The sequence below is a fragment of the Xenopus laevis genome, chromosome 5S, assembly GCF_017654675.1.
Source record: "Xenopus laevis strain J_2021 chromosome 5S, Xenopus_laevis_v10.1, whole genome shotgun sequence".
NCBI classification, from domain to species: domain Eukaryota; kingdom Metazoa; phylum Chordata; class Amphibia; order Anura; family Pipidae; genus Xenopus; species Xenopus laevis.
Window position 1 is genome coordinate 65,419,004 of NC_054380.1, and position 16,662 is coordinate 65,435,665.

The 16,662-nt window shown below is 34.9% G+C and overlaps 1 protein-coding gene across 2 annotated transcripts in view; it reads right to left on the bottom strand.

Annotated features, from left to right (window-relative positions):
* Positions 1-16,662, bottom strand: part of sobp.S (sine oculis binding protein homolog S homeolog) — an 87,963-nt gene that overhangs the window by 27,194 nt on the left and 44,107 nt on the right. For both annotated transcript variants that reach the window (XM_041564633.1, XM_018265405.2), the window contains one exon: positions 7,562-7,657. In XM_041564633.1, coding sequence (XP_041420567.1) covers positions 7,562-7,657 — 96 coding nt within the window. The remainder of the gene's footprint in view (positions 1-7,561; positions 7,658-16,662) is intronic.

Sequence of the window (16,662 nt, forward strand, 5' to 3'; positions counted from 1 at the left end):
TCCCCATCAGAGCTCACCACAGTAAAATTCCACCACTCTCTATTAATTCCTATGGGATTTATCAATGGGTGAAAGTTAGGTTTCCCCAATTGATAATCCCATACAAATAAATAGAGAGTGGAGGAATATTACTGTGTGAGCTCTGATTTTACACCTGAGAAATATGTCCCTATGTATTACTATAAATGTTCATAAGGGAGGCATGGAGGTAGTTTTATGCATATAGCACAAGAGTAATAAGCATTAAGGGGCTGATTTATCAAAAATGAATTGGGGATTAGAATGGAGGGTTCTCTTTGGACTGTGAAAAATGTGTAAGTATCTTCTGAAACCTCGAATAGTCTGGATTTATTAAAGTAAAAAACTGCAATAAGTCTGGCAAGGTTGTATAAGTCTCATTTTATTGAGTTTTTAGCTTCATTGAAAATGTGCTTCTCACTTTCCTACTATGTAAGGTTTTTTTGTGTTACATTTTATTCTTAAACTACTAGCTACTACATAGAGGAAAAGTTGCTTGCTTCCCCACACTCATGTTTTTTCCCCGCAAATTCAAATTTTAATAAATAAGACCCTAATACAACTGAGTAATGTTACCGCATATCAGTCATTAAATAAGAATATTGTAAATGAGTATAAAAAAAAAGGTATTTTACAAATTAATTAAAAAGAGAATACAGTTAGGACTTAGAAATATATTTGAATGCTGTTAATAATAACAATGATTACTTATTTGATCATGTTCCCAAGTTTCATAAAATGAGTAGATCCCCTTTAACAGTGCTGTCCAACTTCTGTGGTACCGTGGGCTGGATTTTTTTCTGCCCTACGTGATGGAGGGCTGGTAATGAAAGCCAGTGTTGACCACTCCCTGTTACCAGAAGAACCCACTTTAAACCACACCCATGTTACCAGAAGAACATAAAAACCATGTCCACATCAATGGTGGTAGCCACCAAGCAAATGGTTGGTGCTCACTGCAGGGATATCACTTATATGTGAAAAATTTAAGTCGTAGTGAAACATACCCTTAAATTCATATGCCTCCTCCTACCCTGTCAATAACACAGCATTTTTATGAGGTGTGAACAGGTGAACAATGTGGGCAGTTGCAGTCTGGGTCTGAGGTTTGAACAGTACAGGGCTTTAGAAGTGTGAACAATACAGGGGGAATTAGAGGTGTGAACTATACAGAGGATTACAGTCTGAATTTGAGGTGTAAACAATGCAGGGGTCATTAATCTCAATACTGATACCTTTAAAGTTTACACAAGGTAAGCAGTCACAGCAGGCAAACTTTCATGTGGGGGACACACAAGGGGGTCATGGGCTGGATGTGGCCCCATGGCCCTATAAGAGGACCCATCATCTCAAGGATATACTCACTAAAAATGTATGCAGGCCTGGATTTGTGGAAAGGCCACCTAGACTTGCCCTCTTCTGACTCATTCCATCTTACCAAATGTAATAACAAATGCTCTGTAAGGCTACAAATGTATTGTTATTGCTTTTTTGTTACTCATCTTTCTATTCAGGCTCTCTCATATTCATATTATTAGTCTCTTATTCAAATCATTGCCGTGGTAATTTGGACCCTAGCAACCTGATTGCTAAAACTGCAAATTGGAGATCTGGTGAATAAAAAGCAAAATTACTTAATTACCACAAATAATAAAACTAATAAGTAACTCAAAAGTGAACAACCCCTTTCAGACATGTGGTTTAAACTATATTGTTTACAACATATCGTGACTACTGCAGTAATGTTGTAGTCTTGACCGAACTAAAGTGCCAAGAAGAAGGTCTTAATCCCATTTGAATTTGTTTGGTAGGTTTGGGTTCTATAATTATATTTTTCATTTCAAACATGGCTGCATATTGTCCCTTTAAGATGTCTTATTGGGCCACTCCTGTACAAGTTGGCTTCCTGTTGGCCCATGTATGGGGTTAAAATGATGATCTCCCAGACTGATGTGAACAATGAGATCAGCCTGATTTGGGACACCACATTGGCAGCAGAGTTGTATGGTCAGCAGGAGGTAGTATGCAGCCAAACCATTCTGTAGCATTTTCTCCACTTGATTATGAAGCTTCAGCTGCTACTATAGATGTTGTATAGATATATAATCTATTAGGCTGGGTAAATGTATGGCTGATGGCGTCGGAAGGATGTTAGACTTTAACTGTTTTTCTCTAAAATATAAAGGTAATGTAAGAACCCTGTACTAAAGAACACCTACATTGTAAAAGCAATATTAGCTGTCTGGTTTTCCAATCTTCTTATACATCTTTTACTCTACAGCCGTTTAACCACTGAACTATATCATGAATAAGTGTTATTGTGCTCTTTTAACTGGATACATGCATAAAGGTTATTCCTGCTATAAAATGGCATTCATGCCACTGAGACCCATTCAATATTAATAGGTTAAGAAGTCTGGAAATCTTATATGTTTAAAACCCTTTTGTATTATCATTTTATATGCAAAAATCATTTCTAAAAAAAAATAGCATTCATAATGACTGTACAGCCTCTATATATATATATATATATATATATATTCCTCCCAAAAAGCAGCCGCACTCACAGGACTTATCCAAAATATAAATGCTTTTATTTACAAATGTGACTTGATACTTTTGTTGCAGGAAGATGGGGAAGTGATTGTGATACAATATGTTGATACAATGTGACTCGATAGTTTAGTTGCTAGATGTCATGATAACTAATTGGAAGGATTATGTAACATTTTGTAACTTTGATATAGGCTGGGTCACAGCCGAAACGTTAGTTTCTAAATAAAAGCATTTATATTTTGGATAAGTCCTGTGAGTGCGGCTGCTTTTCGGGAGGACTACATGTTGAAACATCGCGGCATGCACCCAGGCAAGGTTAATCCATGTATCGTGAGTGCTGTGAGTTTGGGGAAGTATATATATATATATATATATATATATATATATATATATATATATATATATATATATATAAATGTTCCCATTTAAATATATTACTTTATGAGTTTATATATCAATATTTTTCTACCCTATTGTGAATGTGAACATTTAATATGAGTGTCATCTCATGGAAATCGTTCTGAATCAATTAAAATTTGTCCTATTCCCCCTTTCAGCAACCTGTCTCTCTTCATGGAAGAGTTAGGTCTAAAATATTATTGAGGGTGGCCTGTTTGCCTAGAAGATATCTATTTAATATCTATTTATCTATCTATCTAATATTTATCAAAATTCACAATTGTGATATGTCATTTGTAATTTTAGTTTTTTAACCACCATGAATAACGTAAAATTTTAAATACGCATGATTTTTTCCTAATTTATTAAAAAATCTGACTATAAAAAAGCAAGAATAAATAGATTTGTAAAAAATATCCAAATACCTTGAATTGCCAATTTACTTAACATTTTAGTGAATTTACAAGCTAAAACAATTTAGAAAAACACCTTGAATTTAACAATTATTTTTGAATTTCCTGTGGCTTCTGTATGTCCTTGCAAGCCTTTAGATGCTGAAACTTTACATTAGAGTTTTCCATACTTTTTTTTCATTTGGCAAAATGATGAGCAAAATGTTTAGCCAGGTTTTGCAGAGAAAAAGATGCCCATAGACTTAAATGGGTGAAAAAATTTGTTGCACGTGAAAAAAAATTGTCGCCTATAGACTTTGATGCATTTGGCAAATTTTTCACTTTTTCGCAAATTTTCAGTGAATATAATAGTATATAAGAATATTTGTGTTTTTTAAATTATTATTTACATTCATGATTTTTAGCACAAAAAGAAAAGTTTGAATCTTGAAATAAATAATTCCCTAACTGCTTCAAAATAATTCTGCAGCTCTAATAGCAGAATTTGTGCCAGAGTATGTTCTTTTTGATATGGTTAGCTCTAATACACCTTTCAGGTGTAGAAAGGTCCCCCCACGAATGTGTTAGACCTAACTATCTATCAAAAATCTGACTTTGACTCCTGCATTGAGACAGGTTGCTGAAAGTGGATACTGAGTTTGGTAGTGCTGTTTTCATGATAGGCACCCCCCCTCCTACCCCCTAACTTGATTATCATTCAGACATTCAGATTCAAAAATAATGAAGAGGATAGAGAGGATCTCTATCAAAAGGCCAAAAAGTTACAAAAACAAAATAATTGGCCCTACAAATTTCTTCAGTCTTCATCAGGAGATTGGAACAAATTCATCAGCACACAGGGAATGCTGCTAGCAGGGCGAACCCTTGCAAAGTTTATTGCGGGATATATATATATATAAATGTTCCCATTTAAATATATTACTTTATGAGTTTATATATCAATATTTTTCTACCCTATTGTGAATGTGAACATTTAATATGAGTGTCATCTCATGGAAATCATTCTGAATCAATTAAAATTTGTCCTATTCCCCCTTTCAGCAACCTGTCTCTCTTCATGGAAGAGTTAGGTCTAAAATATTATTGAGGGTGGCCTGTTTGCCTAGAAGATATCTATTTAATATCTATTTATCTATCTATCTAATATTTATCAAAATTCACAATTGTGATATGTCATTTGTAATTTTAGTTTTTTAACCACCATGAATAACGTAAAATTTTAAATACGCATGATTTTTTCCTAATTTATTAAAAAATCTGACTATAAAAAAGCAAGAATAAATAGATTTGTAAAAAATATCCAAATACCTTGAATTGCCAATTTACTTAACATTTTAGTGAATTTACAAGCTAAAACAATTTAGAAAAACACCTTGAATTTAACAATTATTTTTGAATTTCCTGTGGCTTCTGTATGTCCTTGCAAGCCTTTAGATGCTGAAAAAAATTTTTTGCACGTGAAAAAAAATTGTCGCCTATAGACTTTGATGCATTTGGCAAATTTTTCACTTTTTCGCAAATTTTCAGTGAATATAATAGTAAATAAGAATATTTGTGTTTTTTAAATTATTATTTACATTCATGATTTTTAGCACAAAAAGAAAAGTTTGAATCTTGAAATAAATAATTCCCTAACTGCTTCAAAATAATTCTGCAGCTCTAATAGCAGAATTTGTGCCAGAGTATGTTCTTTTTGATATGGTTAGCTCTAATACACCTTTCAGGTGTAGAAAGGTCCCCCCACGAATGTGTTAGACCTAACTATCTATCAAAAATCTGACTTTGACTCCTGCATTGAGACAGGTTGCTGAAAAGTGGATACTGAGTTTGGTAGTGCTGTTTTCATGATAGGCACCCCCCCTCCTACCCCCTAACTTGATTATCATTCAGACATTCAGATTCAAAAATAATGAAGAGGATAGAGAGGATCTCTATCAAAAGGCCAAAAAGTTACAAAAACAAAATAATTGGCCCTACAAATTTCTTCAGTCTTCATCAGGAGATTGGAACAAATTCACCAGCACACAGGGAATGCTGCTAGCAGGGCGAACCCTTGCAAAGTTTATTGCGGGATGGGCGGTTGAATCTGTTCCAGGTTCACCGGAATGTGAGGTTGCCGATACCTTTTTCACTGTGCACCAGGGGTTCATGTTATCGGAGCTCCAGGGTGTGCGAGTTCGTTCTGCCTTTTTTCTTATTGTATTTTTCCCCTGATGAAGACCACATGGTGGTCGAAACGTGTAGGGTGAATTATTTGGTTTTTGGAACTTTTTAATGTAATAAAAATGTTCGACCTTTTGAAGGAGATTGTGCAATCCTCTTCATTAGTTTCGACTATTACTGTATTGGGGACTTTAATGGGAAGCCTCTTGTGGATTAGCACTTCATATTGCTTTATTTGGGGTGTACATTTTTTCTACATGCAATTAAGGTGCACTGGCAGGTGCAAGCCACAATGGAACCCAATGGAACCCAATGGAGCAGGCTCATTGGAACCCAACCCAGCCCCTGAGTCCATGTCTATTTATATACCTGTGCTGCCCCGTCCCCCTCTCTGACATCACGGAGGGGGCAAAATAGGGCAGGGGCATATCTACATATACAGTAGATGCTGCTGGATGTGGAAGCGAGGCACAGTTAGGTTGCGGAATATTTTGTGCAAGTGTAGGCCCGCACATCACTAACCCAAATTGTGAAGTTATTTTCAATTTGCATAGCCAGTTTTCAGCCGAATAAGATCATGGCTCTGTCTGGGAAAGCATGATCTATGTTTTTGTGCCCACAAATACATAAGCACAAATAATACAGCTCATTTACTATTAGTGTAATGCAGGATGCTAAAATGTGTACAGAATTGCGACTATCAAAGTATCGTGTATGAATCACTTGCACTTGCTTGCTCCTATCTGACACAAAACACAAAGCGCAGAGATCTAAGATGTGAGGGGGTGCCATACCTAACACCTTTTTTTCCACTCATTCTATTTTGCATTAAAGTAACACACAACACAATGGGATATCCTTTTTCTATCAACATATAACCTCTCACACCACAAGATGCATAAAACACATTTAAGTTACTAACCTGCACAAATGTTTGTGCTTCTAGTATCTGAAATTACATTTTGTGCAGGATTGTAACTGGAATTCTGGGTGAAGGGTAGAAAACATCGCACCAATATTATACATACTACAATTAGTTTAGTAAATCAATCCTAATTTCAACCTTAATGTAATTACTGTATTTACTTCTAGAATAGCCTGCTAAAATCAAAAAGAAAGTCATAATGTGGACAATAAGTAAGATAAAATGAATTAAATAATCCAATAACTATTGCATTGTATCCCAGCAGTGTGCCCATCTTTTCCCTTTCATATATACAAATATACATGTTAGTACTTATGACAGATGGATGGGAAGGGGCTAAATGATCCTACTCTGTCCCAACCACCTTATTGAGTGAACAAATGGTCAGCAAAATGGGCACTGTCATATTTTTTGTCTTTAATCAAGCCAAAAAATTTCAATAAATTTGTGAAGGCATTTTCAAGTAAACAAAAAATACATGTTGCAATAAATTTGTGCTGCTAATAATTATAATAGCTCTAAAAGGGTCACAATACTTCATTTTTTTAAATATTGAAAAGTGAATGTATAATTTATTTCTACTTGATTTTTCTTGACTTTTGTAGGTGTTACTTCCTCACTTTGCATGAAATGAGTTTGAGTGCTACAGTTCTTAGACTAGACTGATACTGTTCTAGGCAGGCTTAGCACAATCTTCTATAAAGCTACACATAGCCCTCCAATTGCGGTGTGGTCTTATGTACTTGGGGGTAAGGTCTGCTGAGCAGGGACAAAAAAAGAATCATGGATAGTACACTTGATTTTCTTAACCTTTGAAGTGAGATACTATAAAACTATGACAGCAAAGGTTTTCTCCTATTGCAAAAGCATATTTATGAGTATGGTGGCACTTTACTTAATTAAAAGATATTAAAAATGTACAATAATTATGTAGATATATAGATATTTAGATATATAGATATATTACAAATATATAATAAAAATCAATACTAGCTCATAAAATACTAGATATCAATATAAAGAAGTGCAAGCATTTACACTGTGCTAAAGTAACAATCTCGACTTGTTTAAATACTGTTATTCTTACAAGTAGTTCGCAGTTATTCTTGAAGGCAAGTCTCGGAGTTTCCTTAGCATAGTGCTGCTGGGGATAATTTTCACCATGTCCATCTTCATCTCTAGCCTGAAGGGAAATATAATAGCCTATTTAGGGTCTTGAAAATATTGAAAATAATAGAGCTACAATCATAACAGTTTGCAAACAGATCGAAAATGTAAGATACAAAAATAATAATAATAATAATAATAAAAAAATATATATATATATACAGTATATATATATACACACAAGCATATGCACATAAACATATACTGTATACTGCTACATTTATGTTGCATATACTACATTTTGTTGACACTGATACATTTATCGAATCTATTCTTACATTGATGTCTGTTTCTAAAATATATTGTCTCAAAATATATCTTTGCCAGCATAGGACCTACTAATTTACTGTCAAAATAGCAAAAAAGTGTAAAAATTGTTCATACTCTCTACTATATGAAAAAGTTGATTAAAATTAATTGTTTGCAGGACAGGTTCAATGCATTTTCATTTCATTATTTTTTCTTATTTTATCCTTAATTTAAAGAATTTTGTTTTCTCCACGCCTTATCTGACAAAAACAATTATTTTCAATAGCAAATGGATTAAAAAAAATCATAAAAAAGTCCTACTCATACAGTATAAGATGCTATCAGATAATTTTAATGTAAAGGCTTTCCATAAGTTTTACTATTTTAATGCAATTTCTATACACATATCTATGACTGCTTTATAAATTGGCAATTCTATTTTCTAAAATAGGACCCTTCATTTATTGAGATGAGAGGAACCACAAGTATGGAATTTGATACAAAAAGTCTTATTAAAGGGATACTGTCATAGGAAAACATGTTTTTTTTTACAAAATGCATCAGTTAATAGTGTTGTTCCAGCAGAATCCTGCATTGAAACTCATTTTTCAAAAGGACAAACAGATTTCTTTAATTTTGAAATCTGACATGAGGCTAGACATGCTGTCAATTTCCCAGGTGCCCCCAGTCATGTGACTTCTGCTTTGAGAAACTTCAGTCACTCATTACTGCTACACCTCAAGTTGAAGTGATATCACCCCCCTCCCTTTCCCTCAGCAGCCCATCATCAAAACAATCGGAATGTAAGCAGATAGCTCCATTGCTAAAAATGCTAGATAGAGAACTGTAGATACTGTATGAGAACAGCACTCAATAGTAAAATTCAAGTCAGAAGTTGCAACTCCTTCAGTTACATTAAGTGGGAAAAGCAATAGCCTGTCTGAAAGTAGTTCTCTTGTGAAGTGCTGGCTTTTTCTGAAAGCACAGGCATAATGACCTGAGATGGATGCCTACACAACAATATAACAACTAACAAAAACAATACTGGTTCAAAAACAACCTTTTTAAATGGTAGAATTAACTCAGTGTTATTTAGTAATAAAAACTATTATACAATAAAAATCATGACAGATTTCCTTTAACTAGTGACCAAAGGCAGAAAAATTAAAATGTTGTGTCCCTTTCTGGAAACAAAGATAAATGTTATATTAGTATAACATAACAAAATGGCAGCATAAATATACCTTACAGTTATATATTGTGTATTCAATAGGGAGATAAAAACCGTTAATGTACTGCTTCAGATTAGTATTTTTGACAGCAGGAATGAAGTTGTGGAGAAAACACCAATACCTGGTCCAAAATGCAAACCTGATCATTGAGAGCAGACCATATGTGACACTTTCCTAAAAGTGGCAACGCAGATTCTCCTTTTCTGCCTTGCCTTTTTGTCTTTGCCAATATGTGTGTTTGCTGGCAACAGTGGTAGATTTCCAATTATATTTCCTATTAACTCTATAACAAACCCTTGTTTTCACCAATATACCTGCAGTGTTTTAGTTGTCTTTGGGTCTGAATATCCATGCACAACCTATATTTAAATTTTTTCAATGTTTTTTCATGTTTATTTGGTTAAACATTTTTGGGGTTATGTAATTTAAGGCACTAAGTTTGCCCAGGGGCAGTAACCCATAGCAACCAATCAGCAGGTAGAATTTACTGGTCACCTGTTTAAAAGCAAGCATCTTATTTGTGGCTATGGGTTACTGCTCCTGGGCAAACTTAGTGCCTTTTATTACATAGTGGGGTTTGTGCTCTATAGAGAATCTTGTCTCCAATATTTTTTTTTATTTTCTGCTTTTATCTAGGAATAGAATTCTTGTTTACAAACTATTTTCATGCAACTGCACATATAGAAATTACTGTTGATGCTGTATAAAATATATATTTTCTGTTCTCAAGACACTAATTACCAAGACGAATGGCAGATATTTTTTATTCTTGGTTTTGTCAGTGAATTTGGGCCACTCTCTTGTGGAGTAGCTTACAAAGCATGTGTGATGTTTGCATGAAACTCTTTATTGGAAGGATGCATTTCACGTGCATGTTATTTTGATCTACAATGCTAATTTAAAAATGTTGCAATTTAAATAGAGGCATTAAGTAAGCACATTAGCAGTGTGGCTTGAATGGAATATGTTTTCCCCTAATCTGCATTACTTTGTGTTTCAGAATGAGAAAGTAAAAAGAAATAGGTGAGAGGAGTGTTGGTAACTTGCTTATTAAAACGTTCATTTCCATGACATTTGCACTCTTTTCTGCTCTCTACTCATCTCTCTCTCTCTGAGTTTCTGTTTGTTCCTCCTGAAATTCACAGCTGAGCTGTCTGAAGCCCATATGGCATGCATATAATTATATAGCTTCCTTTTTACACTGCATTAAAACGATGGCTTTCTGAAATGTAGCCAACTCATTTAAATAAGGAGGAGACCTTAGGAAAAGAAAAATAGGAATACAAATTAGAAAACTGGTGCTGCTTCTCTGCAAGGTCATGGTGACAGCTGAACCAATACTATATGCACTTTATGTCATAAACAGATCACTCCTGTAGCACCAAATATACCTTGCCGTGGCATATAAGAGTGCAAATTTGTCAGGTAACCAGAATTCTATAATACCTGTACAGTATGGAACAATAATCCTCCTTTCGCCCTACTCACCTCAGCACCATGAGCGCTGGTAAATACAGTATATTAGCTATTAGATTCAAGAAAAAGTAAACCGTTTTGTTAAACAAGCAACTTTGTTTTGTGGCCATTATGTATTTGGTGAATGTTTAAAGTCACAGATAATTAATTATAGAATAAAGCTGGTAAAATATTGGCTGTCCTTCAGGATATCTGATCTTGACATTAACAAAGCGATCAACCCTAAATCAAGATACAGTTTCTGGTAATCTAACACTAAAAATCCTGACTCAGTTGTAATATTTTTTAATTATTCGGTGCTAAAAAATTTTTTTTTTTACTTAATCTATTTTGGATATTCTCATTCTTGTGTTTATATAAACAAAGTTGAGTGAGAAAGAGTAAGCTACTGCTCTAGTTTGTTAATCTTCAACAAAATAACATCTTCTAGGATTACACAGCGTGGAATTATATTTTCTCATACATATAGCCTTGTGCCTTACTAGTCAGCCTTGGGGGCTCTATAGAGAGCTCTATAAATGGATCTATGAAGCCCTATGTGTGGATTCCAGCTTAGAGCCCAGTAGGTTGCCTGGAGAGAATTGGATATGCTCCTTAGCATGGCTGTTAAAACAGTCAGGTGCCTTTTAATGCTGCCACTTACTAGCACACCTGCTAACAATGTTACATATATATCCTATACATCACAAAAAAGATAGAAAATATTGCTATTGTGTATGTGGGGGAATGTAAATAGAAAAAAACATGCACAATGTAAATACCTTTTCCTCTATACATATGTTTTCCTCTGCTCTCAGTTAATATATATGAACACATACTGACCACAATAGAGCACTTAGTCATGGCAGTTTATGCAAAAAAAAGCTCTTGTGCAATCTTAAAGCTGGGCTTCATGCGCAGCAGCATGGTGGTGCAATGATAGGTACTAATACCTTGCAGCCCTGGGGTCATAGGTTTGATCTGTAAGGACCTTGTGGGGCACATTTACCCTAATGGTCGAATATCGAGGGTTAATTAACCCTCAATATTCGACCGTCTAAGTAAAATCCTCCGACTTCGAATATTGAAGTCAAAGGATTCACCGCTTTTCGATCGTAGGAAAAATAGTTTGATCAACCGATTAAATCCTTCAAATCGAACGATTCGAAGGATTTTAATCCATCCATCGAACGATTTTCCTTCAATCAGAAATTTGTTAGAAAGCCTATGGGGACCTTCCCCATAGGCTAACATTGATGCTCGGTAGGTTTTAGGTGGCGAAGTAGTTGGTCGAAGTTTTTTTTAAAGAGACAGTACTTCGACTATGGAATGGACGAATAGTTGAACGATTTTTAGTTCGAATCGAAGTCAAAGTCGTAGTCAAAAGTCGAAGTAGCCAATTCGATGGTCCAAGTAGCCAAAAAAACCATTCGAAATTATTTTTTATTCTATTCCTTCACTCGAGCTAAGTAAATGTGCCCCTGTATGTTCACCCATGCTTGTGGGGGTTTTATAGGGGTACCCCATATTTTTCCCACACTATAGAAACATACAGGCAAATTAATTAAATTAGTATGTGTAAATGAAATATTGGCTTAGACCTGTAAGATCCACTGGGACACGGGCTAATGGAAATGATGTATAATCTCTGTAACATAGTCCAAAATATGTATAAAGAAGAATAATTAACATTCACAATGTAATAAACAGTCTAATGAACATTATTACAATTCAGATTTGTATTCTTATTTTCAAGATAAATGTATAGGTTATTTATGGCTTTTGTGTAAAAAGAATATAATATATACAGTAAATATTATATGTACTGTATATACATTATATATATAGAATCATAAAATGTCTGTATGTCTTTACATTTTAACTTTGTACATATGCAGGGATGAGCTAATGTTTATAAATATTTTATTGTTCAAACATTGTAAGCAAATAATTACATCTGATACTTGACAAATGTCACATATGTATGACAGCATTTATTATTTTTCTTCTCCTGACTGTTTTTCAGTATTCAGCATGCATTATACTAAAACAGCCAGATGTCAACTACTGAGCACAAGTGAAACCCAATCTATGCACAGTGAAACATTTGTATTATTGAGGGTTGCCAAATGTTAGGCACCACCCAGTAATTGTAATCACTTACCTGATACCGCAGGCTAGTGTTCCAGTTGGAATGAAACTACACCAGCACAGGGTTCTCTCAGAGCAATCCTATTCTCCCTTTTTCAATGTACAGAGCCAATGTATGAACAGTAGTTTGCAAAAGCCAACATTTTTTGTTAAGGTTCAGCTTTTCACTCTACTGCACATGCTCACCCACATGAAGAAAGAAGATTTAGGAAGAAGATTGCTCTATGGCAGTTTTCCCCAACCAGTGGATTATGAGCAACATGTTGCTCAGCAACCCATGGATGTTACTCCCAGTGGCCTCAAAGCAAGTGCTTATTTTAAAATTCCTGTCTTGGAGGCAATTTTAGTTAAAAAAACAGGTTTATTACCAAACATAGCCTCCTGTAGGCTGCCAAACCATATAGGGCTACATAAAAGGCAATCTTAGCCCAGGAGCTGTTTTTCATGATGTGTTGCTCTCCTAATTTGAATGTGGCTCATGGGTAAAAAAGGTTGGGGACCCCTTCTCAATGCTGTTCCTGAGAAGAACCATGGGTTGGTGCATTTTTCTGCTAATAGGAGCATTAGCCCTGGGTATCAGGTAAGTGATTACAATCACTGGGGGTTGCCTAACATTTGGCACCCCCCCAGTTATATATGTTCCTTTACTTCTAAATGTAAAAGATTTAATATTGTTGCATCAAGATATTCAGGCTATTGTCCAATGTATTGGCCCAAACGCTATACTTCCAAGTTGTGGTTGGAAAATCCTGTTAACTGAATATACAGAAGACTTTTCAGAGGAGTCATAAATGAAGAACAGCAATTGCCTTGTGATTTTGTAAATTGATGTGTATTAAACACAACTAAATATCATGCATTTGGCTGCCATTTTAGATGATATAAAAAAAAAAGTAATAGTTGTAAGTAGGATTTGTTTAAGGATTTAGCAAAATAACAGCACTTTCTGAGGTATTCATGTGTGGCTGCATCCATGGTATATAGCTGAATAACATGTCTTCTCAGATCACCCAATTTTTGGCGTTTTGACTTTTGAATAAATGTGAATACATATATAAAGTATTATATATTAACTGGGTATTCAGCACAGTCTTTTGTAGGGGAATTGGGGTAAAATAGATTCTGTCCAACAAGCAGCTGTAATCAAAAAATATTCCTTCTGATCTCATTTCAGAAACTAACAGTCTAATGAACTCCTTATATCCCTGAAACTACTGTTATCATGGAGATAAATCTTTTTGTGCCTACAGCCACTGCAGTGTCTTCTCTCATCTACCTTGCAACAGTCAATATCCAATTAAAAAGCAAAAATGTAATTGATAGAGGGGATAACTAGACGATACAAATGATGAATTGCATGAATAGCTATCCATGCTGTGCATGCACTTAATCAGTCTGCCATCAAGAGCGAAGGGATTGTTAACTCTTCCTACACAAGAAAACACTGTACAAGATTTGCTGTAAAATATGCTCACTGTAAATCAACAGACTTTGGCAGTTTCCCTTATGCTTTCTACTTATAATCTATTAGTTTGCTCTTGGCAGTCCTGGCAAGTGATTCCAACGTTGGTAAAAAGCAAAGGCTTTTCATCACCGAGCTCTCTATACACATTCTGTGTTATCACCAAGCACAGCTGTCATCTGCAGACACACACAATGATAAAAGCTACTTTGCAGCAGCAAACCATGGAGCAGAGGAATACAATGATTTCTCAAAATAAAAAAAGGTGAGGAAATGCACTGGTAAAAGCAATGTGCTGGGGCCTCTTTGCTTTCTGTTTAATGTATGTTTTATTTTAATGTGCCTTATTTTCTTTTGGTACTTCTATTCCTCACAGAAAGTCTAGATTATATATTTGTTGAAATTGCTTTAACAACAAAAATATTCAGAACACAATTAAATTAAAGTAATTAAACACGATCAAATGTAGGAAAATGCTTATATTAATTCAAAATTTCTCTGTCTTCTACTTTCTTTCATACCTTTGTCTGAGCTATAAATGTTATCCATTGTGTCTAAAAAAAAGGGTTCAAGGAAAAAAATGTGCACTAGAGCTTTTGCAGTAATTATTGTTGGCACAGAGGATCTAGTTCAATCAATAAGAATCCGTTGGTGGTGTCAGTACAAGTCACAGTACTATAACAATCCTCTGTTCAGGATTAATAGGTTTTAAAGGGTTTGAATTACTGTATGTTCTTAAGTCCAGATTTCCAAGGCTGCATCTATGAGTTACACACTAATTTGATTTTGTATTGGTTTAATTTACTGTAAATACATCTAATATATTCTCAATTGTTTTTTCTTTCCCTAGTTTCTCTGAAGGTGTTTCTGGTTACAGTTTTAGCCTTTCCTGCTGTTTTCACTCAGGCTGGCCACAAACTTTTTTTCTCACCTCCATTTCCCCTCCTAAAATGTTACTATACCCCCAGAAGGGGCATGTTGTAGCAGTCAAGAGGGAATGATGTGCAGTGCCATGGTTCAAACAACAACTTAGGTTTTCTCATAGCCTTTACAAAGAGGTACTGTACAACTTTACTAACATAAGTATGTACTAGTACAGAAATAATTCTGCAGAAAAGAACGGGTAACAGCGGCCCTTTAAAATACCAGGATATATATTTAGTCACAAGGAACAAGGACAGCACTCCTAGGATTTAAAAAAATGAAATCAACCGACTCTGGCAGTTTCCCCTTATGCCAAAGAAAAATGTACATGCAAAAAAAAAAAAATAATAATTCAAAAAAAATATATATACTGTATACATATATCAAATTCCAGGGTGCCAGTGCAAAAATACAATAAAAATGCAAAAACCTTCTTTTTTGTTATTTTATTTGTTTTTGTCTTGCTATAAACGTAATGCTTACCTAACTTTCACAGAATCTCTCTGTATGCATGCACACTCCAACACACCTTTCTATTTTAGAACCATCCCAAAGAATTGCTCTACTTTCTCTTGTGTTATACAATCCTGGAAAATGTAGAAGCTTCAAATAATTATTTTTCCCTCATGCTGCTGCTACCAATGAGTTAACAGCCCACTGTAAGATTAATTGCCTTAACTTTGTGTAAATTGTTTCCAAACCATGGTGCCCGGGCAATATACACATCTGTGTAGCCAATGGATTTTGCAGCAGTTCCAAAAGCAGGATGGCAGATTATCAGTCCGTGCCTGCCTCTAGCATGTAATGTATTTTGTTATGATACCAGATTTTTGTTCTTGTTGAAGCATCTGTGCTTCTATGTTGCCAGGTGTGTGTGTCTATTCTGTGACTAGCCAGGCCTAGTTTAGGCTAGCGGCTGATGTCTGGAGTGTTGCTTTAGAGCAGCAGAACATATTACAGCCTGCTATAAATTGTTGGCCTCTGTAGATAACAACGATTTATATGGCACTGTGCAGCTACAATCAGGTGTTTAACAGCACTGCTGTGACAATACCTTGCCAACTACAGTTCATTACTCAATGGGAATGTTTAGAGACAGAATACAGAACTATAAGGCAGGACATAGGGAAGTAAGATCAAGCTCTGTAAATGTTTTATAGGCATTTGGCACCATACTGCCTCATGACAAAAAAAATTTAGCTCTTGATGTATGTCGGCAGTTCACTTCTAGAGAATAAGTTGCATGATTATATAAATCTATTTATATGGCATTATTTAAATATGCTACATTATTAATATGCATTTAAACCCATCACACAGAAATTACTTATCAAACATAACACTAATTGACAAGCCTGGGGAGTTTAGTAGAGTTTCTGAAATATGAGGGCTCATTACCGAATGCAAGTGCAACTGCAAAGCACTAACATGGATACAAAATTGAGCAAAGATTGGTAGTATTCACTAAGTTATTTGAGTCCACACATGCTCCTACCAACTGGCAGTGGGCACCTATGCTAGGTAATCCCATTTATATATCCAAGATAA